The 24,784-nt window shown below is 47.3% G+C and overlaps 3 protein-coding genes across 11 annotated transcripts in view; 1 reads left to right on the top strand and 2 right to left on the bottom strand.

Annotated features, from left to right (window-relative positions):
- SMC1A (structural maintenance of chromosomes 1A) overlaps nucleotides 1-5,070 on the bottom strand; it is a 36,257-nt gene extending 31,187 nt beyond the window's left edge. The window contains exons 1-3 of one of the 2 annotated variants that reach the window (XM_046672933.1): nucleotides 4,943-5,070; nucleotides 432-620; nucleotides 209-321 (exon numbers count right to left, since the gene is read on the bottom strand). In XM_046672933.1, the coding sequence (XP_046528889.1) occupies nucleotides 209-321; nucleotides 432-620; nucleotides 4,943-5,051 (411 nt within the window). In that variant the 5' untranslated portion in view covers nucleotides 5,052-5,070. Of the gene's footprint in view, nucleotides 1-208; nucleotides 322-431; nucleotides 621-4,340; nucleotides 4,393-4,942 lie in introns of those variants that run through there. The other variant, XM_046672934.1, reaches the window with a different exon arrangement.
- A 194-nt stretch (nucleotides 5,071-5,264) lies between these two features.
- Nucleotides 5,265-24,784, top strand: part of RIBC1 (RIB43A domain with coiled-coils 1) — a 38,333-nt gene continuing 18,813 nt past the window's right edge. Inside the window, exons 1-8 of one of the 7 annotated variants that reach the window (XM_046672939.1) lie at nucleotides 5,265-5,467; nucleotides 5,792-5,906; nucleotides 10,540-10,656; nucleotides 12,253-12,334; nucleotides 12,528-12,872; nucleotides 17,998-18,116; nucleotides 18,542-18,936; nucleotides 19,045-19,399. In XM_046672939.1, coding sequence (XP_046528895.1) covers nucleotides 10,540-10,656; nucleotides 12,253-12,334; nucleotides 12,528-12,872; nucleotides 17,998-18,116; nucleotides 18,542-18,936; nucleotides 19,045-19,126 — 1,140 coding nt within the window. In that variant the 5' untranslated portion in view covers nucleotides 5,265-5,467; nucleotides 5,792-5,906 and the 3' untranslated portion in view covers nucleotides 19,127-19,399. Of the gene's footprint in view, nucleotides 5,468-5,791; nucleotides 5,907-9,897; nucleotides 9,910-10,539; nucleotides 10,657-12,252; nucleotides 12,335-12,527; nucleotides 12,873-17,997; nucleotides 18,117-18,541; nucleotides 18,937-19,018; nucleotides 19,400-24,784 lie in introns of those variants that run through there. The other 6 variants (XM_046672936.1, XM_046672941.1, XM_046672938.1 and 3 more) reach the window with 6 other exon arrangements.
- Nucleotides 19,445-21,892, bottom strand: HSD17B10 (hydroxysteroid 17-beta dehydrogenase 10). 2 transcript variants are annotated; one of them, XM_046672944.1, is made up of 6 exons: nucleotides 21,735-21,892; nucleotides 21,221-21,385; nucleotides 20,418-20,582; nucleotides 20,163-20,291; nucleotides 19,973-20,081; nucleotides 19,445-19,774 (listed from the first exon to the last, which is right to left on the bottom strand). In XM_046672944.1, the coding sequence occupies exons 1-6, from the start codon at nucleotides 21,759-21,761 to the stop codon at nucleotides 19,584-19,586; spliced, it is 786 nt and encodes a 261-aa protein (XP_046528900.1). In that variant the 5' UTR covers nucleotides 21,762-21,892; the 3' UTR covers nucleotides 19,445-19,583. The 2 variants fall into 2 exon arrangements, with proteins under 2 accessions (XP_046528900.1, XP_046528899.1); XM_046672943.1 differs by lacking the exon at nucleotides 21,735-21,892 and adding an exon at nucleotides 21,522-21,728.

Here is a 24,784-nt window from a genome sequence, read left to right on the forward strand (position 1 = left end):
AAAGAAACAGACGTCTGTCCTCATAAGATGAATTGGCTTAGGGGATGAAGTGGAAGGGGCCAGATTAGAGCCAGAAAGCCCAGTGAGGAAGCTGCTACATTAGTTCAGGGGAAAGATGATAAAGCCGGATGTAGATGGAACAGGCCCAGTGAGGATGGGACAAGGACTGGCAAGAAGCAGACAGCCAATAATTACTAAAAATGCCCACCTGGAAGACGAGGAAGTTACGAGCTTTGATAAGAATGCCCAACTTCTCCAATTCTTCACTGTACTCATGTAGCTGGACCACTTTGTTGTTGATCTTGTACTCAGAGGAACCCCCTAAAAGACAAGGCATGAGTCAGCTGAGGGTCAGGCCTCCTTCCTACCCCAGCCAACTAGTCTAGCCACGTCCCAGGACCCAGGAGATCCTTCTGGCCAGCTTCACTTACCAACAATGACACGGGCAAAGGTGCGGTCCTCAGCACCCTCCTCAGAGTAGACCATGCTGACAAAGGCCCGGTTGGCAGCTGGCTTGCCCACAGGAGCTCCATGGATCAGGTCCCTCAGAGTCTTTACTCGCAGGTTGCTGGTTTTCTCACCCAACACAAAGCTGATGGCATCCATAAGATTTGACTTACCTAAGGGAGGAAGGGACAAACCAGAGGAGGGGAAGTGAGGAAGAAGGGGAGAGGAAAAGGAATTAAGGAAACATTGAGAGGAACAGGAATGTTCCCTAAGCACTCAGTGCTCAGACTAATAGGAGGAAAAAATACTGCTTTGCCCCCATAAAGACAGGGCCCAACCAAAGCCCCAGGTCAAAGGCTTGCAAAGGGAAAACAGTCCCTTTGCACATATTACTTATAGCAGCCAAAAACTAGAATCCCATAAGGAAACAGTATATTCAGAGAATGGATTGTTCTACCTTTAATGACACAGGAAAATGCCCACAACAGGAGAAACAAGCAAGACACAAAACTCAATAATTTGATCTTAACCAAGTTAAAAAAAAAAAAACAAAACTGAGGGGAGGGGGAAACAGGGAGCTGTTGTTTAAATGGGTATGGAGTTTCAGTTTTGCAAAATGAAAAAGCTCAGGAGATCAGTTGCAAAACAATGTGAATATACTTAACACTACTGAACTGTATGCTTAAAAATGGTTAACATGGTAAATTTCATGTTATATATATTGTACCATAATTTTTTAAGACACATTCCTATTGTGATACAATATGAAGCACACAGCATCATCTATGAAGTATCTTGCCAAAAATATTTAACCTGAATCTAAACAAGCCTTTATACCTACTTTCCAGTTTACAGGAAATACAGCAGTTAGAGGAACACAGTAAATGACACCATGAGGAAACCTTAAGACAAACACAGAATGTGGGATGTTCTACAAGACAATTAGCCTGGTCTTTTCAAAAAGTCAACGTCTAAAAAGAAAGGTTGGGAGAACCACTCCAGAACAGATTACTGAGACATAAGCAAAGGCAATGCACGAACTTTGATTAGTTTCTGGTTCCAAAAGACATTTTGGGTTGCAATGAGGGAAGCTTGACTATAAACTGGATAACTGATGACACGAGGAAATTAATTTTCTTAGCTGTGATAACAGTATTTTGGTAATACAGGGGTAAAATGTCATTAAGTCTGCAATTTACTTTCAAATGATTAAGCAAAGCACATGCGTACGTTTGAAAATTTTCATAATAAAAACCTGGGGAGAAGAAAAGTCATAGGAAAAAATACATGAAAATGTAAACAGTATAACGGTGGTTGCTTCCAGGAAGGAAAGTAGGTCAGGGAAGGGACGGAGTCTTCTTTCACTGTATATCCTTTGGGAATTTTTTTTTTTTTTCTCAAGGAAGATTAGCCCTGAGCTAACATCCGCTGCCAATCCTACTCTTTTTTTCCGAGGAAGACTGGCCCTGAGCTAACATCCTTGCCCATGTTCCTCCACTTTATATGTGGGATGCCTATCTCAGCATGGCTTGCCACGTGGTGCCATGTCCCCACCCAGGATCTGAACCAGCGAACCCCAGGCCGCCAAAGCAGAACATGCGCACTAAACTGCTGTGCCACCCGGCTGGCCCCTGGGATTTTTTTAAAAATTGTAAACCATGTGCATGTATTATCTATTCAAATAAATAAGATTTTTAACATTAACAGTGGTTATCTTTTCAGTAGTGGAATCACAGTCTTTAGTTTCTTCATTTTAGACTCAGAAAAAAAAATTTTTTTTTAATTTAGACTGGGATGGGGCGGAGGGACAATCTCTATCAATTCCATCTTAAGATTCTCCCCAAATATGTTATATGACCTTGAACCGAGGACCTGATTTCCAATACCTTTGTACCCAGCTATAAAAATGGCAGCCCAGGTCCTTCCATGGAGGGAGTATAAGACAGCATTAAGAGCTTGGGTTCTAGTCCAATAGACCAGGTTCTAATCTTAATTTCACTACTTCTCAGCTGACCTTCCATTCCCTCATCAGGAAAATGTGAAAAACCATGACTCATAAATAAAGCATCTGAAACAATGCTTGGCACATAGTTCTCTGTTGGAGTGGCAGGAGCACAGACTTTGAAGTACGGCAGGCATGGGTTCTGATCCTAGCTCTGAGAATCAGTTAGTATGCAAGTGATCACAACTCTCTGTGCCTTAGTCTCCTCATCTATAAAAGGAGATAATGGTGTCTCCTTCCTAGGGTCACTGTGAGAATTTAAATGTAAAAGGTCTCAATAAATAAAGGACTTGACACATAGTAGGTACTCAATAAATGGCAGTTCTATCCTAACAACAGGTCTAGACCCAGCTCTCTCATCCACAGCAGGACTAGCACATCACACAGACCAGGAGTCAGCCTTTTAGGCACCCATTTCCAACCTTTGCGCTTCTCCCATGCTTTCCAGGGACAGTAAGAACATCTCACAACCAAAGACCTCCCTATTCGCTATCATTCAATATTGTAAACATTTTTATAACATGTATTATGAGTTAAACACTGATAAAACATTTTAAGAAATGTCTTCTTTGGGGTACTCATAGCCCAGAGATGAAGATACAAAAACATATACCATGAACACAAAACAGAAGAAAATAAATGTGTACCAGGAGTCTACTGTGTGCCAGAGAAGAATTCACTCAGGGGAATCAAGGAATGCCTTGTGGAGGTCGGCACTGAAGAATGGGAGAAGTGGGGGCAGTCAGATCAAAGGCCTTTTCTGAACAATTGCATATACAAATCTATCCGCGACGAGGGGACTGAGTGCCAAGAGGTGTATTCCGGCTCTTTCCACAGGGGCCACCACACCAAAATCCTAAGAAACTGAAGTGGCACTCCAAGCATCAGACCTTTAGGCTAGTGGTTGTCAAAGGAGGTGGAGAGGGGGAATAATTTTACCCCACTCAGGGGACATCTGGCAATGTCTGGAGACATTTTTGGTTGTCACACCTGGGAGGTGGGGGCGCCACTGTCATTTAGTGGGTAGAAGCCACGGATGCCACTAAACATCCCATAATGCACAGGACCAACCCCACAGTAAAGAATTATTTTGCTGGAAATGTCAGTAGTGCTGCTGCTGAGAAACCCTGCTCCACATAGAGAGCCAAACCCAGGCAAGACTCAAGGGAAGGTCATCAGTTTGAGTTATTTCAGTGAGGGCAGCCCCTCAGGCTAGGAAATTATTTAGCTAGAACATCCCTGAGGTGGAGGAACCCAGTAGGATTCCACATGGACTGCTTGTTGGGGTGGATGGAAGGAATCCATGGTGCATCATTTAGAGATGGGGAGTTAAGATATGAAATAGAGGCCTTACCTGACTACCTTTCATTTATTTATTTTTTACATTTTCCCCCCCGTTTTACTGAGATATAACTGACATTGTACTAGTTTCAGGTGTACAACCTAACGATTCCATATTTATACATATCGTGAAACGATCACCACAATAAGTTTAGTTAACATCTATCACCTTACATGGTTAAATTTTTTTTTGTTGTGATGAGACCTTTTAAGATCTTTTCTCTCAGCAACTTTCAAATATACAATATTGTTAACTACTGACCACTCTTTGTAAAGATGCCCACCCAAGTCAATCTATCACATCAACCTAATTTCCCGCATGGCACTTATCATAAACGAAAATTATCTTATTTTCTCCTTGTTTATTATCGTCTTTCCCCTCTGGAATGTAAGTTCCCTGAAAGCACGGCCTATTCTATTCTCTGCTGTTTCCACAGTACCTTAAATAATTCCTCATAAAAAACAATAAGCATTCGATAAATTTGGCAAGCGAATGAGTTCTATTAACGGTTTCAGTGGTAGCAAACGGGTGAGTTCAAGGCATTCCCACCTCTGAGATGGGGGTGGAGGGTCGAGACCTCAAGCATTCTAGAGACGCTAGCGCTGGGTCCGCAATTCAAAAGTGCCGCCTCCGGAGGAAAGTAAAAGAAAAAAAAAAAGGAGGAAATGGAGCGTACCAACCCGAGGCGGGAGGGGGCGCGGGGCTGAGGGAGAAGTGTACCGCTTGGGAACGGAGGCCACCGGAGGGCTACCAGCAGTCCCACATCTTTCGGAGGATTCAAACAAGGCGGGGAAGCCGGATTCAGCTGGTCCGGCAGAGAACTGCGCGGCCAGCGGCAGGCAGCTGGGTCGGGACGCGCCAGTTTTGGCGGGAGGGGGCAGTGGGCGAGGTAACGCACAGTTCGGCTCGTACCACTCCGGCCGGAACGGGGGCCGCGCAAAGAGCGGGAGTGGGCAACTGACACCTGGGGAAGAGGTTCGAGTCAGATCACCCGAGCGGGGAAATCGGGTCCGGACTGAACCCCTTCAGGAGGAAAGGAACCTGTTTGGGTTCGCGACATTTCAGGTTGCACGGGTGGGTTGTACTACTCTGCTGCCAGATAGGGGGTCCAGGCCGGGACGTGAGCAGGGCCGCAGCCAGGTTTATCTCACCAGAGCCATTGGGTCCAATGATGGCGGTGAACCTCTGAAATGGTCCGATAATCTGTCGACCCTTGTACGACTTAAAGTTCTCGATCTCAATCAGTTTCAGGAAACCCATGACTGCGGCGGCCCCGGCGACGGTACCAAAGGCCGCGCCGTACGCCCGGGAACTGGGGTAGCCCGCGCGGGAAACACCGCAGTGCAGGCCGGGCGGATGGCAAGCCTCGCGAGACTGACTCCAGGCCGAACGGGATTCCCAGCTTCCGGCGCAGGCAGAAACTAGGGGCGGGGCCTTCGAGAGCTTTTGTTGATCCGTTGCCAGGGAGCGAGCTAACGACAGACGTTTGGGCCCCGCCCCCTTTCATGTGCATGGCAACGCAAACCGGGGCCAGAGCCTACGAAGTCGTAGACGAGGCGGTGACGGGAAGACACAATAACTTTTGGGATCCGAGGAAGCAGGCGGCACCGGAGCCCACGCTTGCCGAGACAAATCAGAAGTCACAGCAGGGATATGCCCTCCAGGACAAGAGGAAGGTGGGAGCTCGGCTGTGGCTTTAGCCTAGCAGGCCGGAAGGCTCAGACAAGAACAGGGTCAGGAATTGGAAGGACCCCGGGGAGCGGAGGGCTGTACGGGAAAGAAGGGCCAACGAGAGGATTCGGTATTAGGCGAGCTCAGACCTTGCTGTGGAGTAGGGTTGGAGGTGGAGTCGGGTGGAGGTAGAGGTGGGATGGGTGTAAAGGAGGATGGAGTGTGAATGGAGATGAGGGTACTCTGGAGCGACAGGGATACGGGGTGGGGAAAGCTATGGCCAGAGGTACTGCCCCTATACCCTGCCTCCCTTCTGTTCCTTCAAGCAGAGTTCCGAGACTGCCACTGTAGCTCCAAAATAGTCTTGGACCTGAGCCACTTGTTGGCTACTTGAATCTAGACCCAACCTGGGAGCTTCAAAATTGGTACTCCTTGCTGAGAAAGGTATTTTGTGTGAATCCCTGGGAGTCAGGGTCCCTAAGCCAGTGCTCTCCACCTCTGTGCTTCTATGTTCCTTCCCTTCTCCCCGCTTCATCTTTTTCTCTATGTCTCACCCCCATCCCATGACCTCCTCTCCATCCCCCTCTGCCCCATTGCTTGTTTCGCACTTTCCTCTTCTCTCTCTGCTCCCTGTCCTCCACCCCCATCAACTGCCCTGTTGCCCTCCTTCCTCTTTCCTCCTCTGCCCCTCAACTCTACCCTCTGTCACTTTCCCCTCTCTGTTCCCCATCTATTCTGTCCCTCTCCTCCATCCCCTCATCCCCCATCACCTTATACCTGCTCATTACTAAGGCCAAGTCTTAGCAGTCCAAGAAGTTTAAAATGTCTGCCAAATCTTCCCCTTCAGTGACCTTACATTGTGGTAACAGATGGAATGAGTAGGCTGGAGTTGGTGCTTACACTTAGACATAGAAAGGGTCTGGTGGTTGCCATAGCCATTCCTGTAACTATTTTTAAAATGATGTCTGGAGGCTGGGAAGAGTCTTAAAGTCTTAGAACAAGTCCAGGAAAGTGAGAAAGATTGGTTTATGGGATCTAGTAGAGGGGCCACAAATGAAGTTCAACTGGGAGAAACAGTCACAATCGGGCTGAGGAGACAAAATAACCAAAGGACAACAATCTCATATAACTGACAGGAACTACTGTTCCATTTTAAAAGATGAGATGGAGCTTGGGGGGGAAATCTAATTGGATCCCTACCCCTCACAACATATACCAAATGCAATTCCAAAAGGATTAAAAACTTAAATGAGAAAGGCAAATCTTTAGAAATTTTAGGAGAATATCTTTATGACCTCAAGGGATTTCCTAAATAATAATAACTTCCAAGCCTAAAGGGAAACATTGGTAAATTTGACTGCATTCAAATTCATCCAAATTACAACATAAAGAAAGGGAAAAGATGGGCAAGTGCACACAGAAAGCTTCTAAAGTATTGATAATGTTCTATTTTCTGGATTCTGTGAAGGGTTCACAGGTGCTCATTTGGTTGTTGTGCTTCATAACTTACATGTGCCTTAACCATATTCCTTTGTATGTATCAATTGTTACCATAAAATTATTATCACATAATAATAAAGTGAAAAGACAAGCCACAAACTGGAGATGTTTGCCACATTTAAACTAAGAAATGATTAATGTATAGAATACATAAGGAAATCCTAAAATTAATAAAGGACAAACAACAACCTGATTTTTTTTAATGAACAAAAGATATGAATGGGCACTTCACAAAAGAGCAAACAAAAACGGCCAAAACACACGTGAAAAGATGTGCAACCTCATTAGCAATAAGGAAAATTCCAATTAAAATCGATAATTATAATTTCATACCCAAAAGCTGGCAAAAACGTCTGCAATACCAAGCGTTGGTGAAGATGTAGAGTGACTGGAGTTTTTATACATAATGGTGAAAGCGTGAATTGGTACAATCTCCTTGGAAAACAACTTAGCATTATCTCGTATAGTTAAATATGCTTATGCCCTATGAGCCAGCCCTTCTCCTCCTAGATGTATGCTAGAGAAACTTTCCCACCTGTATATATGTCTCTTTTAATCTACAAGTTCCTCCTCCCTCTTTTTTCTCTTGCAGGTAAGAGACAATAAACTGGGTTGTTTGTGCTGCAGAGTTCTAGTCTCTCTTGAACCCACCTCAATCAGGATTTCATCCCCACAGCTCCACCAAAACTGTTCTTGTCAGGGTCATCAGCAACCCTCATGTTACTAAATCAGTCAGTTCTCAGTCTTCATCTTACATAACCATCAGTTGCTCACTCTCTCCTCCCAAAAGCACTTTCTTCACTTGGCTTCTCAGACACCACACTCCTGGTTTTTCTCCCACCCTACCAGCCACTCCTCCTTAGCCTCCAGTGCTGGCTCCTCCTCATCCTGTCTCCCCTAGGGCATTCTTATCCATCTGCACCCATTCCCTCAGAGATCTCTTACAGCCTCAGAGCTTTAAATTCCTTTGTATCAGCCAGGATAGGCTAAATTATACTAAAGTTACAAACAACCCAAAAATCTCAGCAGCTTATAAAAACAAAGATTTCTCACTCATTCTTCTTTTCCATTGTGGGTTGGCTGCATCTCTGCTCTGTGTCATCATTCCAGGACCAAGGCTGAAGGAGCAGCCCTTACCTGGGACATTGCCAGTCTCATAGCATAATGAAGAGAAAAAGTGGCTATCACACAATGGCTCTTAGTTCTGCTTGGGAATGGCTCATATCATTTCTCACATTGCAGTGGGCAAAGCAAATCACATGGCTAATCTTGAGGGCAATGAGATAAGGATGTATAATCCTTCTGTAGGGAAGAGCAGCAAATCTTTCTGAATAATAATAAAATTTACCATACCATCTGTATGCTATCAATGAATATCTAATAGACCTCTCAAACTCAACACTTCCAAAACTGATCTCCTGATCCTCGTCCCATCCCATACTGTCCTCCCTATACAGACTATTCAGTTGATAGCAACCCCATCCCTCTGATTGCCCCAGCCCAAATCCTTGAAGTCATTCTTGATACTGCTCTCACACTACACATTCAATCCACCAGGAAGTCCTGTCAGCTCTGACTTCAAAATATATCCAGAATCTGACCACTTCTGCTGCTACTAATCTGGTGTGAGTCACCACCATCTCTTGCCTGGATGACTGCAATAGCCTCCTGTCTGGTCTCCCTGCTTCTAGCCTTGCCTCCCCTACTCCCAATCTACTTAACACAGCAGCCGGAGTGAGCCTTTAAAAATCAAAGGCAGAACTCATTGCTCCCACTGCTCAAAACCCTTCAGTGGCTGCCTATTTCTCTCCAAGTAAAAGCCACAGCCTTTACAATGGTCTGCAAAGTCCTACATGCTCTGCCTGTCCCCCTTTATCTCTCTAATGTCATTTCCTACCTACCTCTCCTTCACTCACACACTTGCCTCCCTGCTGTTCCCTTGAACGTGTGCCTCTCATGTCCACCTTAAGGCCTTTTGCACTTGACGTCTGGAGTACTCTCCTCCTAGATATCTGCATAGCTGATTCCCACCTTCTTCAAGTATTTGCTCAAATATTACCTTCTCAGTTATGCCTCCCCGACTTCCATATTTAAAATTGCAACGCTCCCCCCATTTCCTTGGCACTTCCAGTTCCCCTTATCCTGCTCTATATTTCTTTCCCATAGCACTTATTATCTTTTTACAAATTATTTAGTGTACTCTTTATTGTCTGTCTGCCCCCACTAGAAAGTAACCTCCATAAGGACTCAAATTTTTGTCACTTTTGCTCCTTGGTGTCTCTCAAATGCTTAAAGGAGTGTCTGACAGTAGACATTCCACAAATACTTGTTAAGTGATAGGATGAACATGAGTGAAAAAAGCAAGATGCAGAAGAATACATACTGCATGATACTTTATAAAGTTCCAAAACAAGAAAATGTTTAAAAATAATGTCCAGGGAATTGTACACACACACAGTATTTTAATTCGCATTAGTAAGGGGATGGTAACATTTTGGATAATGGTTATCTCTTAAGGTAAGGATGAGAGAGAAGGCACTTCAATAGTATTGATCATGTTCTATTTCTTAAGTTGAGGAGCTGGTTCACAGGTCTCCATCTTATCATGCTTCCTAACTTACACATGGGTAATATATATTCTGCAGTCTGTATCAAATATTTCACAGTCACAAAATGTTTAAAAAAAAAAAAAAGACTAAACTAGCTATAGGAGGAATTGAGGAATGGTGTTCTGAACAAAGGAACACCTTGTACAAAGGCCCTGAGGTGGGGACAGTTGTTGTGTTGGAGGACTCGATAGGAGGCCAGCGTGCCTGGAGCACTTAAGCAAGGGAGACAGGGCATGAGATGAATAGGAGAGAGATGCAGGAACCGGATCTTGAATGCCCAAATGGCAAGGAGTTTGGATCTGATTCGAAGTGCACTGGGAAGCCAGGATTTTAAGCAGGTGAGAGACATGATCAGATTTATGTCTGCAAAAGTGTTTTTGGCTGTGGCTTTGGCTGGCTTACCTGCCAAAAGTGGGCTTTCCAAAATATGAAGGAACACAGGCAAATTTAAGCCCTTTAACCTTTCATTTGACTAGAGAGTAAGTAATAAAAATAAAGGGGGAATGGTAGTGCTGTTTACTGAAATGGGGAAAACTGAATAGAGCATAATGTGAAAGGGGGAGGGTTGTAAATGAGTTTGAGACGTGGAAAGGTGAGCAGGGGTCAGATTATGAAGACTCTTTTAAATCTGGCAGAGGGGTGGTGGACTTTATCTTGTAAATGCTGGGGAGCCATTTGCTTTAAAGCCGCTCTGGTAGCAAGGGCAGTGAAAGAAGTAGACAGGGTAACACTGGAGCAAGGGAGGCCAGTGAGGCTCCTGAGAATACTGTCTGGCACCAGATTGTGAGGCCTGAATTAGAGTGGTGACAGTAGAGATGGAGGACCACAGATATGAAATACATTAGGAAGTAAAATCAGTAGGAATCAATAACTGGTGAGATACTGTGGGGAGAAAGGAAAGGGGGTGGCAGTGTAGTCAAGGATGATGGTCAGCACTGATTGGCCATTCCACCTCACTCTTGCTCCAGATGTATAAGGTAGACCTGTCACCAGATCCCAAGGAGGTAGCAGCCATGGAGGCTAGAAGAAATCAAGAAAAGGAGCGACAGAGCCAAATCTTCAATGTGCGGACCAGACTCATGGGGGTGAGTGGGCAGCATGGACTTTCTCAGGGCCGGGGGCCACCTCACTCTTGCACCTAGAGAATGTGGCAGTGCCCATTACATCCCTTCCCTGATCCGAGCAGCCCTAGGGCTGGAGAGGATGGAGGAGGGTAGAAGACACCCAGCCCTAGGGGTAGGAAGGGCCTGGGAAGGGGCCTGGGGGTTCAGGGGAAGAGGAGCTGGTGACAGCTGACTCTTCTCCAGTCAGCTCTGGGCCAAGTGGCCTGGTTCTCGAGAGACTGGCAACATGGAGCCAAAAGAAGTCCAAAGAATATTTAGGGGGCCAGCCTCGTAGCCAAGTGGTTAAGTTTGTGCACTCTGCTTCGTCAGCCAGGGTTTTGCTGGTTTGGATCCTGGGCGCGGACATGACACCGCTCATCAGGCCATGCTGAGGTGGCGTCCCACACAGCAGAGCCAGAAGGACCAACAACTAGAATATACAACTATGTACTGGGGGGCTTTGGGGAGGAGAAGAAGAAAAAAAGACAAGATTGGCAACAGATGTCAGCTCAGGTGCCAATCTTTAAAAGAAAAAATTTTTTTAAAGAATATTTGGTATTGCACATGCCTAAACTCTTTCTGGAAGGCTACCTAAGAAACTGTTAACTGGGCTGAGGGGTTGAGATGGGAAGGACACTTACTCTTCACTAAACTGTATTCCCTTTTACACTATTTTGAAATGTCTTAAATGAGTTATAATCAAAACAATGAGAAAATATTGATAGTTTAAGAGAAAATAGATTGCTGGGTGGGTGGATAAAGGGGGGATGCAGCATGGTATTCTGGAAAAGACCCCACACCTATGCTCAAGGGCCAGGTCTGCTATTTACTGGACGTGTGGTTTTGGATGAGTCACCTGTCTTCTCTGTGCTCCAGGCTCCTACTCTGTAAAATGAGGCTAAATAAAGGAAGGGTTGAAGTGAGTATTAACTGATGGTGATGGCTCTGGGAACCAGAGCATAGTGCCTGACACAAGCAAGTAGCTTGCTCAGGGATCAGTGGTGTGATTGAGATCTAGTTGGCAAGTGTTCCCCCAGGGAACTGAATTGGGCAGTAGGGATACAAAGCTGACTAAGGCCTAGTCTCTGCCCTTAATGGGCTCACAGTCTGGTAGAGGAGATAATCAATAGAGGCAAACTTCAGTATAATGTGGACAGTGGATCCTGGATTCTATAGGAGTAGCACCTGCCTAAGGGATCATGAAGGTAAAGCCTAAGCGGGTCTTGAAGGATGAAGAGGAGTTTGGGTAAAAAGAGGAGGAAAGTATTCCAAGTAGAGGGAGCAGCTGGAGCAAAGGCTCTCAGTTCGAAACAGCCTCAGATGTGCAGGGAACTGTAGGCACAGAGCTCCTGAGGGTGGGACAGGGAAAGAGGGTATGAGATGAGGCTGGAGAAGGAGGCAGAGGCTAGACCATTGAGGGGCTTACAAATCATGCTCAGATGGTGGAACATTATCCAGTAGGTATTGGGGATCTATAGGAGGATTCTGAAGAAGGTAAATTCTGAGCAGTTTGTGTTAGAGCATTCAAGACCTGCTGCTGAGCCCCTACCCTGATTTAGTTAATTTCTTTGGGATCAGATGGATGTTGAAGCCCTGAACAGCCAGGTAGAAAAGCAAAAGCTTCGAGAAGCAACAGAGCGGAGCAAGGAGGCGGCTTATGGTAAAAACCCAAGGCCAGGGGCCAGCCAAGGGGGGAAAGCAAGGGCCTGAGTGGGCTGAGGTAGGGCATCAGAGTGGGGCCTGTCCTGGGGTGTGGCAGGACAAACCAGATGGGCCTTGGGAGCAGAGGCCATGCCAAGTGGACTCTGTCCTTCCCATGGTGCCTTCTTCATGTCCCTGCCCACCACCCCCAGGTACCAACCAGGTGCAGTATGATCTGGTAGCCCAGCTGCTAGACAAGGAACAGGCAGAACGAACACGTCGGCTGGCCAAGAAAGTCCAGGAGTATCGGGAGCAGAAGCAGCAGCTCAAGAACAGGTGTGAATTTGACCTTTGGGATCCAGACCAACTCCAGAATGAATTTCCAGCCCATCTCAGTGACATTGGTCCCCACTGTGGCCCAGCCAGCCTGCAATGGTTCTCTGGGGAGGACCTGTACAGGGCCACGTGCCTGAGAATGCAGCAGGAACAGTTCAGGTACAGCCTGGAGAGGCAGCTGCAGGAGCAACAGCAAGCCAAGGCTGACGAGGAGTGTGCAGGTGAGCAGCCGGGCCCTCCAGGTTGAGACCTAAGGCCTGGCAGGGAGTTGTCCTGAGCCGGGTACAGCACCCAGGACACCAGAATTGTGTGGGGAGGTCCAATTACCCGAAGGGCTGCTGCTGAAAGGTTAGACTGAGCAGACCCCAACCTCCCTGACTTCCTTTAGTAACTGACAGTATAGCCATTATCCCGATCAGCCTGGCACTCCATTACCTGGTGGCAGGACAGTAAAGACAAGCCTAACAGCTCTGCCGCTTACTAAGCTGGTTTTGGCAAATGAATTTTCCTCTCTGTGCTCCAGTTTTCTCATCTTTAAAATAGGGATAATAATCCACACTATATAGAGTATGGGAAATATATTTCCCATATGAGAATGAAATGAGATACTGTACGTAAAGCAAAACTGTCAGTGCTCAATAACCAGTAGCTATTATTACTATGACATTATCTGTGGCCATGTCCTCCTCTTCCATTAGAGTAAGCCCTTCAAGGGCAAGGATCATCTCTTATCTACTCACACTGCTCACCTTTCAAATCGTCCCTATTATAGTGCCCTGTTCTGTTGTACCACTTATCATAGAAGTAATTTATTCTGAAAGTATTTGTGGAATGTCCGTCTAAAACGTCAGCTCACTGAAGATGAACCACATCTCTCGTTTCCACCCCTGTATCCCAGTTGCCTAGTACAGTGCCTGCCACAGTGTCAGGAGTGCAATAAACCACTGTTGAGTGAACAAGTGAAGACCAAAGTAAACAAGGCAGGCACCCTGCCCTCCAGGAGCCCACAGAACCATGCCTTCCAAAAACTCAGTTTAGAGTAAGAGGAAAACATACATGCACAAGTCACTGATCAGCAAATATGTATGCTTTAACACTGTGTTAGGTACTATGACAGGTACTGTGATAGAAGTATATATATATATATAGATATATATATATATATAGGACATGGAGGCAATATCAATATGGGAGTGGTCAATTCTCACAAGGAAAGGGGGATAGGGCAGGAGGTAGCACAGGTCAGCTGTCAGGAACCAATTTTGGAAACTTGGATACAATTTTGCTAGGGTGAGGAGAGGGAACAAGAAAAGGCCATTCTAGGCAGAGGGAGCAGCAAAAGGAAGAGCACCGGAGCTGTGAATGGTCTGGATGTTTAGGATGCGTCAACAGTTCAGTAGCTGTGCAGCCTAGTGTTGAGGGCTTGGAGGAAGAGAAAATGAGCAAGGACCTTCTACACCAAACTAAGGAATTGTGACTTTATCGTGTAGGCAGTGGGTAGCTGCTTAAGGATTTTAAGCAGAGAAGTGACAAGACCATTTCAACATTCAGCAAATATTAAGCTACCTACTTTGTGCCTGGAACAGTGAACAAAACAGAAAATCCTTACTGTCATGGTTCACGCTCTCTAATGGGGACAGACAGACAGTAAACAAGATAAAATAGTGAAATATATAAGGTGCCTTAAGATAATTGTTAGGGAGAAAAACAAAGCACCAAAAGAAGATATGGGGACTTTTGGAAGGGGGTGCACAGCTGCAATTTTACATAAGGGAAACCTGACTGAGGTAGCATTTGAATACAGATCTGAAAATAAGGGAGTGAGCAGTGCAAAGATCTGAGGGAAGAGCTGTCCAGTTAGAGGAAATAGCTAGTGTAAAGACCCTGAGGCAGGAGAGAGGGCATCTGGCATGTCTGAGGCATAACAATGGAGTCAGAATAGCTGAAGTAGAGTGAGGGGAAGAGTGGTAGGAAGCAAGGAGATCAGGTAGACTATTGCGGCCAAGAGGAAGGTGGCCGCCAGGCAGCCACGTAGCTATATGATCCTGAAGTTCTGGGGCTGCTCAGGGCTGCAGGGAGAGATCTGAGAGCCCTGGGGGGGATGTGCAAATCAACAGAATGCTAAGCCTGGAGCCTGGGGAAAGGGTGAGCAAATGGTGCACTCTGTGAGGGCAAAGGCCAGAGCTGTCTTATTAACCACTACAACCTGGTGACTTACACAGTGCCTGGGACATGGAAGATGCCCAGTAAATGTATCCTGAGTGAACAAATGAGTAGAGGAAAAGGAGTCCATAATAAAGACTAAGAAGGGATCAGGGAGGTAGGAAAAAGATGCATAAAATAATAATAATACCAGCTAACCTTTATTAAGCACTTGCTGTGTACCAGGCACTGTGCTAAGCTTTCTGCCATGTATTAACTAACTTAATCCTGGCAACAACCCTATGAGGCAATTACCAGTATTATCTCCATTTTCACTCCAGGAAACTGAAGAACAGAGATGTTAAATAACTTGCCCAAAGTCATATAGCTAGTGAGTGATGGAGGTGGGAAGTGAACTCAGGCAGGCTGGCTCCAGAGACCATGCTCTTGATCACTACACCGTACTTGCCTTCTCTCAGTCCATGAGAAAGTGGGGACTCAGAGGCCAAGGGAGGAGTTTCAGAGAGGGAGTCGTGAGTAATGTCAAATGCTCTGGAGAAGTTCATATAGGAAGAGAAACCTGTCTATTGAATTTGGAAATTAGGAGTGTTTGGTGCTTTCTGTCAGAGCAGTTGCAGTGGCATTGTGGGGCCAGTGGCCCAATGGCAGTAGGCAGGTGTACAAGAAGGTAGAACAAGGCAACAGGGACAACAGAATGCTGAGGGAGAGTCTGTGTGTAATGGAAGAAGCATATGTTGATTCCTTGAGATACCCGGAGTCAAATCCCAACCTACTACTTGCCAGCTGTGTAACCTTGGGCATTTTACTTCACCTCTGGACTTCTTGGTGTCCCCATCTGAAAAATGGGGCTGATCTTTTCCTCTCTGGGTTGCTGTGAAGGGTGAAATGAAACAATGCACCCCTATCCTCCCTTCCCCCCTGCTCTCCAGTCTCTGAAGTCCATGTCCCTGTTCCTCTTCAAAGCCAAGCCTTCAGCCTATGCTCTGGACCCCATTCTCCCTCCCCACCCCCGGCTGTGCTCCCTCAGGTATCCTCCCTCTGTGTTCTCAACATTTCCCCTTCCACTGGCCCTTTCCGTGCAGGCTGCAAAGATGCTTACATCTAACCCATCTTGAAAAAACAAAAGCCTCCCTCCACCCTGTGATTCCTCTGGTTTCCTTTATAGCCTACTTTTTGAAAACTCTGTTTCTACTTGCTGTCTTTTCTTCCTAACTTTCCAGTCACACCTCAACTCCCTGAGATCTCATTTCTCCCCACACAACTTCACTGACACTACTCTTGCTAAAATCAACAATGCCCTTTGTGTCATCAGGTACAAAAGGTTCTGTTTAGTCTTTTCTCCTTGACCAGACCTTTCTTGCTACACTTGACTCTGACCACATCTTCCTTCTTGAACCTTTCTCCTCCTTGGCTTCTATGACAGCACATTCTGCTCATAGCTCTCTGACCATTCCTTCTCTGTCTGCCCTTTGTGGGTTTCTCTTCTTCCTACTCCTTCCTTCTTGAGACTTTGTCCCTGGCACACTGCTTTCCCTACCCTGCATACTTACCTCAGGTGCCCTTGGCCCTCATTCTGGTTTCAGCTACCACGTCACCACCTCTGTGTTAAGGACTCTCTACCTACAGAATCAGATATCCATATGCCTGCTGAGCACCTCCAACTCAGCTTCCTTAACAGAATTCATCAGTGCCCCTAACCTGCTTTTCATTCTGTATCTTCTACTTCTGGTGGTGGTCACACCACGCACCCAGCCCTCCAAGCCAGGACCCTGGGAAGCATCACTGCATCTTCTCTCCCTTACTCCCTCATCCAATCCATCAATGAAGCAGGCTGATGTAACCTCCTATATATTTCCCCTCCATCCTTTCCATCACCAGCCTGGTTTGAGCTCTCCCAATTGGCCTACTACAATAGCCTCCAACATGGCTTCCCTACCTCCATTGTCTCCCACCAGCCTGACCTCTATACTGGCCACCAGAAGGAGCCTTCTAAAATGCAAATCTACCCATCTCACCCCCTTGCTTTCAATCCTTCCGTGTTCCCCACCACCTTCAAGTCAAGTTTCTGGCCCTTAGTCTGGCCCCTGCAAAGCTCTCTAGCCACTTGCATTTTATGCTCCAGCAAGAGCAGGCTATTTGTAGTTTAAGATACAGAGCATGCTGTATCTTGCTTTCCTTCATTCACATGACAAATATTTATTGAGCACCTAACTATGTGCCAGGTTCTGATCTAGGTGCTGGGGCATGGTAGTGAATAAAACAGACAAAAATCCCTGCCCTCACAAAGGTTACCCTCTACGAGGAAAGGGACAAGCAGGAGACAAAATAATTAAGTAAAATGTAGAGTATATTGGATGGTGACAAACGCTAGGGAGAAAATAAATCAAGGAAGGGGGGATAAATGTTAGGGGCAGGCAGGTTGCAACTTTAGGTAGGAGAGACAGGGAAGGCCTCACTGACATGGTAACATTTGGGCAAAGACTTGAGTGAAGCAAGACAGCATGAGCCAAGACTAACATCTCTTGCAAATCCCTGAGGCAGGAGGGTCTGACATGTTCTAGAAACAGCAAGGAGACCACTGTGGCTGGATTGAAACAAAGTGTCAATACCTTTGTTCATACTGTGCCCACAGCCTGGAGTGCCCTTTGCTTTTTCTGCCTATATACAACACATATGGCAAGGGTCACCTCCTCCTGGAAGCCTTGCTCTCACCCACCACCCAAAGCTCTCATAATGCCCTGTACAAATCTCTGTCACTGCCCTTACCGCACTGTGATATGATGATCTGTGTTTGATCTGTCTCCTCCACTAGACAGGGAGCTCTCCGAGGACAGGATCTAAGTCTGTGGTGTCCTCAGAGCCCAACACATAGCCCTTAGACTGAGCCTCAGAGAGATGAAATGATTTCCCCAAGGTCACACAGCTCAGAAGCAACAGAGCTGGCACTGGGACCCAGGCCATTGGAGGCATCTTTCAGTTAGGCACTTCAGAAGTCCTTGTTGTTGCCACTTTGGCTATCCCTAGCCCCAAAGAGTAGCTCCTTCCACATCCCTACAATTAGGCATTACCCACCACCAACGTACATATACACACATCCCCAAAGTTTGTTGAACAAATGGCTGAATGAGTGAACCAGGAATGAAGCAGGCCAATACAGTGCCCTGGCCATATTTTTCTGTGTAGATATGCTCAGTGACCAGCTTCGCCTAGCCATGGACATGCGGGCCACCCAGCTGGCCAAGCTGGAGGAGTCCTGTCGCGTGGCCATGATGTCCGCCATGACCAAAGCCAACAAAGCCCAGGTAGGATGGATCTAGTACACTGGGCTCTCCCAAACCCCCTGAACAAAGTCCTGGGGAACCGTGGCCACATCTTTCCCCTCACAACACTTCTCGAATCAACACCAGCCTTCTTGTCTACCTGAGGACCTCCCCCTTCACCTAAGGGTCCTCTAAGGGCAGAAGATGCCCTTCCCCACCTCCAGACTCAGGATGACTTGAGAACACTGCCCTCCCTTCTCCAGCCTCTCAGTCTAAGGGCTTCCAGAAGGCAGGGAAGTTCCCTGCCCATTCCACCCCTTCCTCCACCTTAGGTCATTCACAGGCCATGCAATATCTGTTCCTTCTCTCCTTGAGATGGAGGAGAGTAGGGCCATGTCCCCCCTCCCCTGTGACTGAGACTTCCCTGAGATTGGGCACCGAAATGCTCACATTCGGGGGCCCACCAGGCAGCTGAGCTGGCTGAGCGGCAGCACTGTGAGCCTCAGTGCGAACAGGAGGCCAACCTCATGGAGATCCAGAACCAGATCACGAGAGACCTGCTGACTGAGAATCCCCAGGTCGCCCAACACCCTATGGCTCCCCACTGGGTCCTGCCCTATTGCTGGAAAGGTATGATTCCAGAGCAGCAACCTGCCATCAGGAGAGTCCAAGAGGCACAACACTCTGAAAAGGAGGCACAGCACCAGGCTGAACAAGCACTGGATGCTGAATGGGAAAGCCAGGCCATGCGCTCAGCCCAGGCAGCAATGGAGCTAGAAGAGCAGGAGAGGGAACTGTGTGCTGAATTTCGGAGGGGGCTGGGTTCCTTCAACCAGCAGCTGGCTAAGGAGCAAAATGCCCAGTGAGTTCTGGGGTGGCAGCAGGAATAAATGCCAAAGGGAGGGGGGATGGCAAGGGACAGGGAAAGAGGGAAAGCCCATCAGCTGAGGCCTCTGGACTTCTTTCACAGGCAGAATTATCTGAATTCAATAATCTACACCAATCAACCTACAGCCCAATATCACCTACAGTTCAACACCAGCAGCCGCTGAGCTCAGGATGGTCATCTCTCCCTTCTCCCTCATCAAGCTCACAGAGGCCAGGAGTAAGAGAGGAAAATGCTGCAGACCCCCTTCCCCAATCCATTCCCCAGAAGAAGAGAGCTGAGCCAATATCCCCACCTTCGACCCTAGGTAATAAAGTTATTCACTAAAATCAAGGTCATGTGTTATAAAAGGACACAAAAGGTGTGAGGTACTGCCTTTCCCACCCTACCCCTGGGCTCTGAGCATCCAACCCTGTCAGAGTCTTCACCCAATCACCTTTCTTCCCCATGCCAGTTCCTTCAGCACACAGCACTGCCCACTCCCTATGAGAAATAGACACTTTATTAGGCACAGAGGGTGACTGGTGGGCAGTTACAAAATGGCTACTGGGCTTCCTCCCAAGCTGGAGTATAATACTCCAGTGGAAGGAGGAGCAGAGGACCATGTGTTTTCTCTGCCCTCTTTAAGGCTGCATGCGGATGGCCCCATCCAGCCGGATGACCTCTCCATTGATGAATGGGTTCTCAATGATGGCCTGTACCAGATGAGCATACTCAGCAGGGTCACCCAGTCGGCTCGGGAAGGGCACCTGGCTGGCCAGGAAGTTGCGCACTTTCTCTGGGAGGCTGGTCAGCAGTGGGGTGCCAAATAGGCCTAGACAAGACAGCCAGAGTCAGAGGACCACCATTGCTTCCACATTTACCCGGTCCCTCCTCACCTTAGCCCTACTTGGGTGCTTCCATATGTCCAGAGATGGAAGGCTACTGCTGCTCAGGTGGTGAATACTTTCCCCTCTCTATTGCCCATGAATCTCACCCAATCCCAGGTGTGGCAGGGAAGGGATATGTCTACCTGGAGCAATGGTCATCACCCGGATGCCCATGGGCGCCAGATCCCGAGCAATGGGCAGTGTCATGCCCACTATGCCCCCCTTGGAAGCAGAGTATGCAGCTTGTCCAACCTGGAGAAGGAGGAGAAGTCATAGGTAGGAAGGCCCCAACAAGTCATCAAGAAGGCACTAGCCTTGACCCTGCCCACACACCTGGCCCTCAAAGGCAGCCACGCTGGCAGTGTTGATGATAACTCCACGCTGGCCTCCCTGATCTGGTTCATTCTGGCCCATCTCACCAGCCACCAGGCGGATCACATTGAAGGTGCCTACGAGATTCACCTGGAGGACAAGTAGAGCCATAGCGTAAGACCTAAAGCAAAGGCAGACTTTTGTCCCCTAAAAGCCCTTGGGGGCACCCACAGCCTGATACCTTACTCCTACCCTGGAGAACGTCCAAGGCCTTACATTGAGAACTCGCTGGAAGTCATCCAAGGTATGGGCCCGGCTCTTCTTTAAGTTGTATGTCTTGATGGCCACTGCAATGCCTGCACAGTTGACTGCCACATCCACACGGCCAAACTTTTCTTTTGCTAGAGTCAGGGCTGCTTGCACGTCCTTCTCTGAGGTCACCTTCAAAGGGAAAAGTGGAGGTTTTCACCTCCCAGCACATACACTGACCACTAAACCCGGGGGGAGGGGAGGGGTGGTCCAGTGTTTGAGTGACAACAGAATTATGTAAGCAAAGGAGAGGCCAAGAGAGAAAACTCCAGAGTGGGGCAAAGGTGAAAATGTTAGGTACTACAGAGCAGTGTTTCAAAACAGTTTTCAAATCTATACCCTGTTTTGATAAACTCACATACCCCTGGAGATTCTCAATTGCTGTCGATCAAAGCAGTTTTGAGAATTAGATATAAAGATAAACTAGCTTTTCCTAACCCTACCTGCTAAGATGATTTCATAAAGCTTTACTTTCTGTAGTTTATTTCATGAAAAGTGTTTTGACTTTGTAAACATAAAATTACAGGGCATAATATGCATTTCCAAACTATACACACCCTCTCCAGGAGATTCTGATATGTCCCATCCCCACGGTTGTGAATCCCAGCTTTAGAGATTCCTTATCGCAGGTGCCCCCACAGTGCTTGACCGACGGTTCAAGCCAAAACGGACAGGGAAATGGGTCCATTGCCCACACTCTTATGAGAGAGCACCCCACGGGTTCCCAGGCCGGTGTCCGTGACCTATGCACACGAAGTGACTCCACTTACGTCGGCTGGGGCGAAGGCGCAGCTCTTCCCTAACTTCTTGGCCTGGGTCTCCCCATCCGAGTTGGGCAGGTCTAGAAGCACAGCAGTGGCCCCCTGCCCCACCAGTCGCTCCGCCGTGGCCAGGCCTAAGCCCGAGGCTCCTCCGGTTATGACGGCAACCAGGCCCTGTGAAGAGGGGCACAGTCAAGGGTTACACTGTGCAGACCACTCCCACCCTTTCATCTGCCGGTTCTCCAGGCCTCTGTGAGGGAGGTTTCTGGTCACCCCTGCAGAGTGACCCAGGTGCGTCTCCTCTCCTTACCGATGGGTGTCTCATCTCCAGGCGGCCGACCCAGTCACTCCACATACATATGCCGCGGAGAGCTGCCCTTCACCTCCAGAGCCCAACCGCCGCAATACCAGGCCTAGATAAGCGTGACGCTTTCTCCCAGCACCAATCCTTCCCCCTAGTCCCACCGCCGCGCGGTCCTAGCCAGTGTAGCCGAGCGAGCAGCAGGGGAGAAAACCCGGCTACCTTCACGCTCCGACTCGTGGCAGCCATCTTGCGCGGGGCTCTCCACAAGCGGGGCCTTGGGGCGCTCGCTGATTGGCCCGGGCGGAGCCGCGGGGCGGGGCCGGCGAGGCGGGTGATCCGCAGCTCGGGTTGTTCTGGCAAGTGTCTGTGGCTCCGGTCCCCTGCCCAGAGGCCAAGGCCCTAGCAAAGTGCCCCAAGAGTGTTGTTTGTTATTTCACCTGGGGAAGAACCCAATAGCGGCAGCACAATACCGCCCCGCCCTCCGCTCCACTCTCTAGCTGGCCTTTGGCCAGGTGGCCAACTCCGGGGAGCGGGGAAAGGGGGATAGGAGATTGAGTGGGTTCCTTACTCCTCAGAAAAAGCCTTCATTCAAGTATAAACATATCCTAGAGACTCCTATATGCCAGGCTCTGTAGGGGGCACTGGGGATACCCAGAGGAATAATAGGTTCATTGCCTTCCAGGAGGGCACTGTTCAGTTGGGAAGAGAGAATTTCAGTACGGACACAAAGGAAGAGACAGAGCTGCAGCTTCTGGGACACAGACATGGCTATCCAAAGATGGAGATTCTGAGAGCCACATAGAGAGAAATGTGTTGAGGCAGAGAGAGAGAGGAACAGAGACGTCAGGCAGGATCACAGAGATATGGATGTGGAAAGTCACTAGGAGACAGAAATGCTAGGAGACAGACATTCCGAGACAGAGCTGCTGAGAAGCACAAGCCCAGAGAGGCATAAACAGAGAAGCAAAAACATTTTTCATCATTTCAGCCTTTGCTACTATCCTTTGTCTATGTCTAACCTATTTCAGACCCAAAAGCCCAGATCACACATTGCAGACTGGTCTTTAACCAGAGATTTTCATTCAAGACCCAGATCTTTGGTCACCCTAGACTATCTTTCAACCCAGTCCCAGTTAGAATCTTGAATCCATCTAATCCACCTAGTCCGAACCCTTTCTGTACTTTTCCCCAAACCAATTCTTCAGCTCATACATCTTAGTCTGCGTTTTCAGCCCCATACAGCTTTATGTTTTCTTTATCTACAGTATCCCCCCACATGCTTTCCCACCCGGGAAGACTTCCCTCTGGGTCTCCTAGTTGTTGACAGCCATCACACACATGGTCACTACGCCATATTCATCAAAGGATGTAGCAGCAGATTCATTATCTTCCTGACTGCATGAAGTTTCCCAACAATTTAGAGCATTCTTTTTCCGGCCCAATATGTTTCAGCCACAGTGTTCTCTTTGTGTTCATCTTTGCATTAGCTGTTGCCTCTGCTTGGAATGCTCTCCCCCTGATCTTTGTATGAATGCCTTTTTTTGGTCATTCAGAACTGAGCTTAAATGTCACTTACCTTCCCTAACCCCTCAAGGTGTAGCCACCTATTCCATTGAATATTTGAATTCTCTGTGTAGCACTTACAGGTCCATAATCTTTTTTCCAACCTTAGGGCCAGATATGTTTTGGAATTCAGAATTTCTTCAATTTTAGAGAGGAAGATATATACCCTATATTATATAACTCTATATACTGCATATACTCTATGATGAGGATTTTTAGGCTGCTTAATTTTAAAACGGTTTGTGATAAGGACTTATAGGCTGGTTACTTTTAAAACTACAGATGAGAAGCAGGCTCCAAGGAGTGGAATTTGCTTGCTTGTCTCTTTATTGGGAAAGATTTACATTTCTAAGGGAAACCTCTATCTGTAAAGATGCCTCCCTCTCTGTGCCAGGAAGAAGGGGGATGGCCTTATCTCTAGAAACTCTTAATGACAGAGGCAAGAACTTAAGTTGGTTGCTGTCTGGCAATCTCATGTAACTGATTTAGGGTGGTGGCTTCTAACCTTTCTAACCTTTACTTAATCCGATTTGATTCTTGTCTAAAAGTCGTGGGATCACCCAATGACCAGACCCCACCTGCACTGGTACCATTTTAACTTTTTTTTCATGTTGTTTCCTTTATCTTGTAAAGAAATGACTCACATACCCATGCCTTATAAAATTAGCCCTAACCCTCAACTCAGGGCAGCAGCAGGAGCTCTGACTGCCCGTGGGTCTTGTCCCCACGCACCAGCTCTGCCTGCCCATGGGTCCTGTCCCCATGCTATTCCACACTATTCTCTAAATAAAAGAGCACTCCTGCCAGATCTTGAGAGTCTAAGAAATCTTTCTTTCTACTCCTCGGCTCACCAACCCTGCATCACTCTATATTACATAACTACAGAGAAAGGCCTGGTGTATCACTTATAATTAAACATTAATATTTCTAGAGTGAAAAGTATGAAAATTCACACTAAGTGTGAATCAGGGTAATAAATAGCCTCATGCTACTTCAGGTTAGGCTTTGTCACCTAATGAGTTTGGGCTCCAAAGCATGAAAAAACAACCTTATGCTTTCCGGGACTTTTGGCATTGTGGAATTGTGCCTGAAGACTTCGGAGCCTTGTCTAACCTGGCCTTGTTTGTGTGCATGTTCATGTAGTTCTCCTTCTGCTGGAAGGTAAGCCCCATGACAGCAGAGTCTTGTCTTGCTGGTCTACCTCTTGGCTACTGTGGGGACCTGAAATTGGCCACCCCAAGATATGTCTCTTTGGCATCAGGATTATTTGAGGCTGATTGCTTTTGATAAACTGGGACAGGGAAGGAGGCTCTGAGGAATGGAACTTGCCCTTTGTTAGGACATATTTACATTTGTAAGGTAAATCTCTATCTGTAAAGGTGCCTCCCTTTCTGTACCAGGAAGAAGAAAGATGATCTTCTCTCTAGAAACTCTTAATCAATACCAAAGGCAAGGACTTAAAATCTGCATTTTATTGTGCTTCTCTGGTAACCTCCTGTAACTGACTTCCCTCCCCCTCCCAACGTTGGCATTTCTTTAAGGATTAAGCATCTTTCCTTAGGGAAGGAACTGATTGCTGCACTCACCTGTGACCGCCCAGCTCCAGACAATAGACTTGACTCCTGCTACGCCCACCGAGATAGCAGACCATTACCTGCAGTGTCCATCAAGCACTGTGCCGACAGGGCAATCTTGTGACTATTGTG

Source organism: Equus quagga, chromosome 10, assembly GCF_021613505.1.
Source record: "Equus quagga isolate Etosha38 chromosome 10, UCLA_HA_Equagga_1.0, whole genome shotgun sequence".
NCBI classification, from domain to species: Eukaryota; Metazoa; Chordata; class Mammalia; order Perissodactyla; family Equidae; genus Equus; species Equus quagga.

Excerpts from the sequence above, each read along its gene's own strand:
- HSD17B10 (XM_046672943.1), bottom strand. The coding sequence starts at position 21,566 with ATGTGGAGTGACTGGGTCGGCCGCCTGGAGATGAGACACCCATCG. Across the intron at positions 21,386-21,521 it reads TGGAGATGAGACACCCATCG|GGCCTGGTTGCCGTCATAAC; the intron begins GTAAGGAGAGGA and ends CCCTCTTCACAG. Across the intron at positions 20,583-21,220 it reads GCGCCTTCGCCCCAGCCGAC|GTGACCTCAGAGAAGGACGT; the intron begins GTAAGTGGAGTC and ends TTCCCTTTGAAG.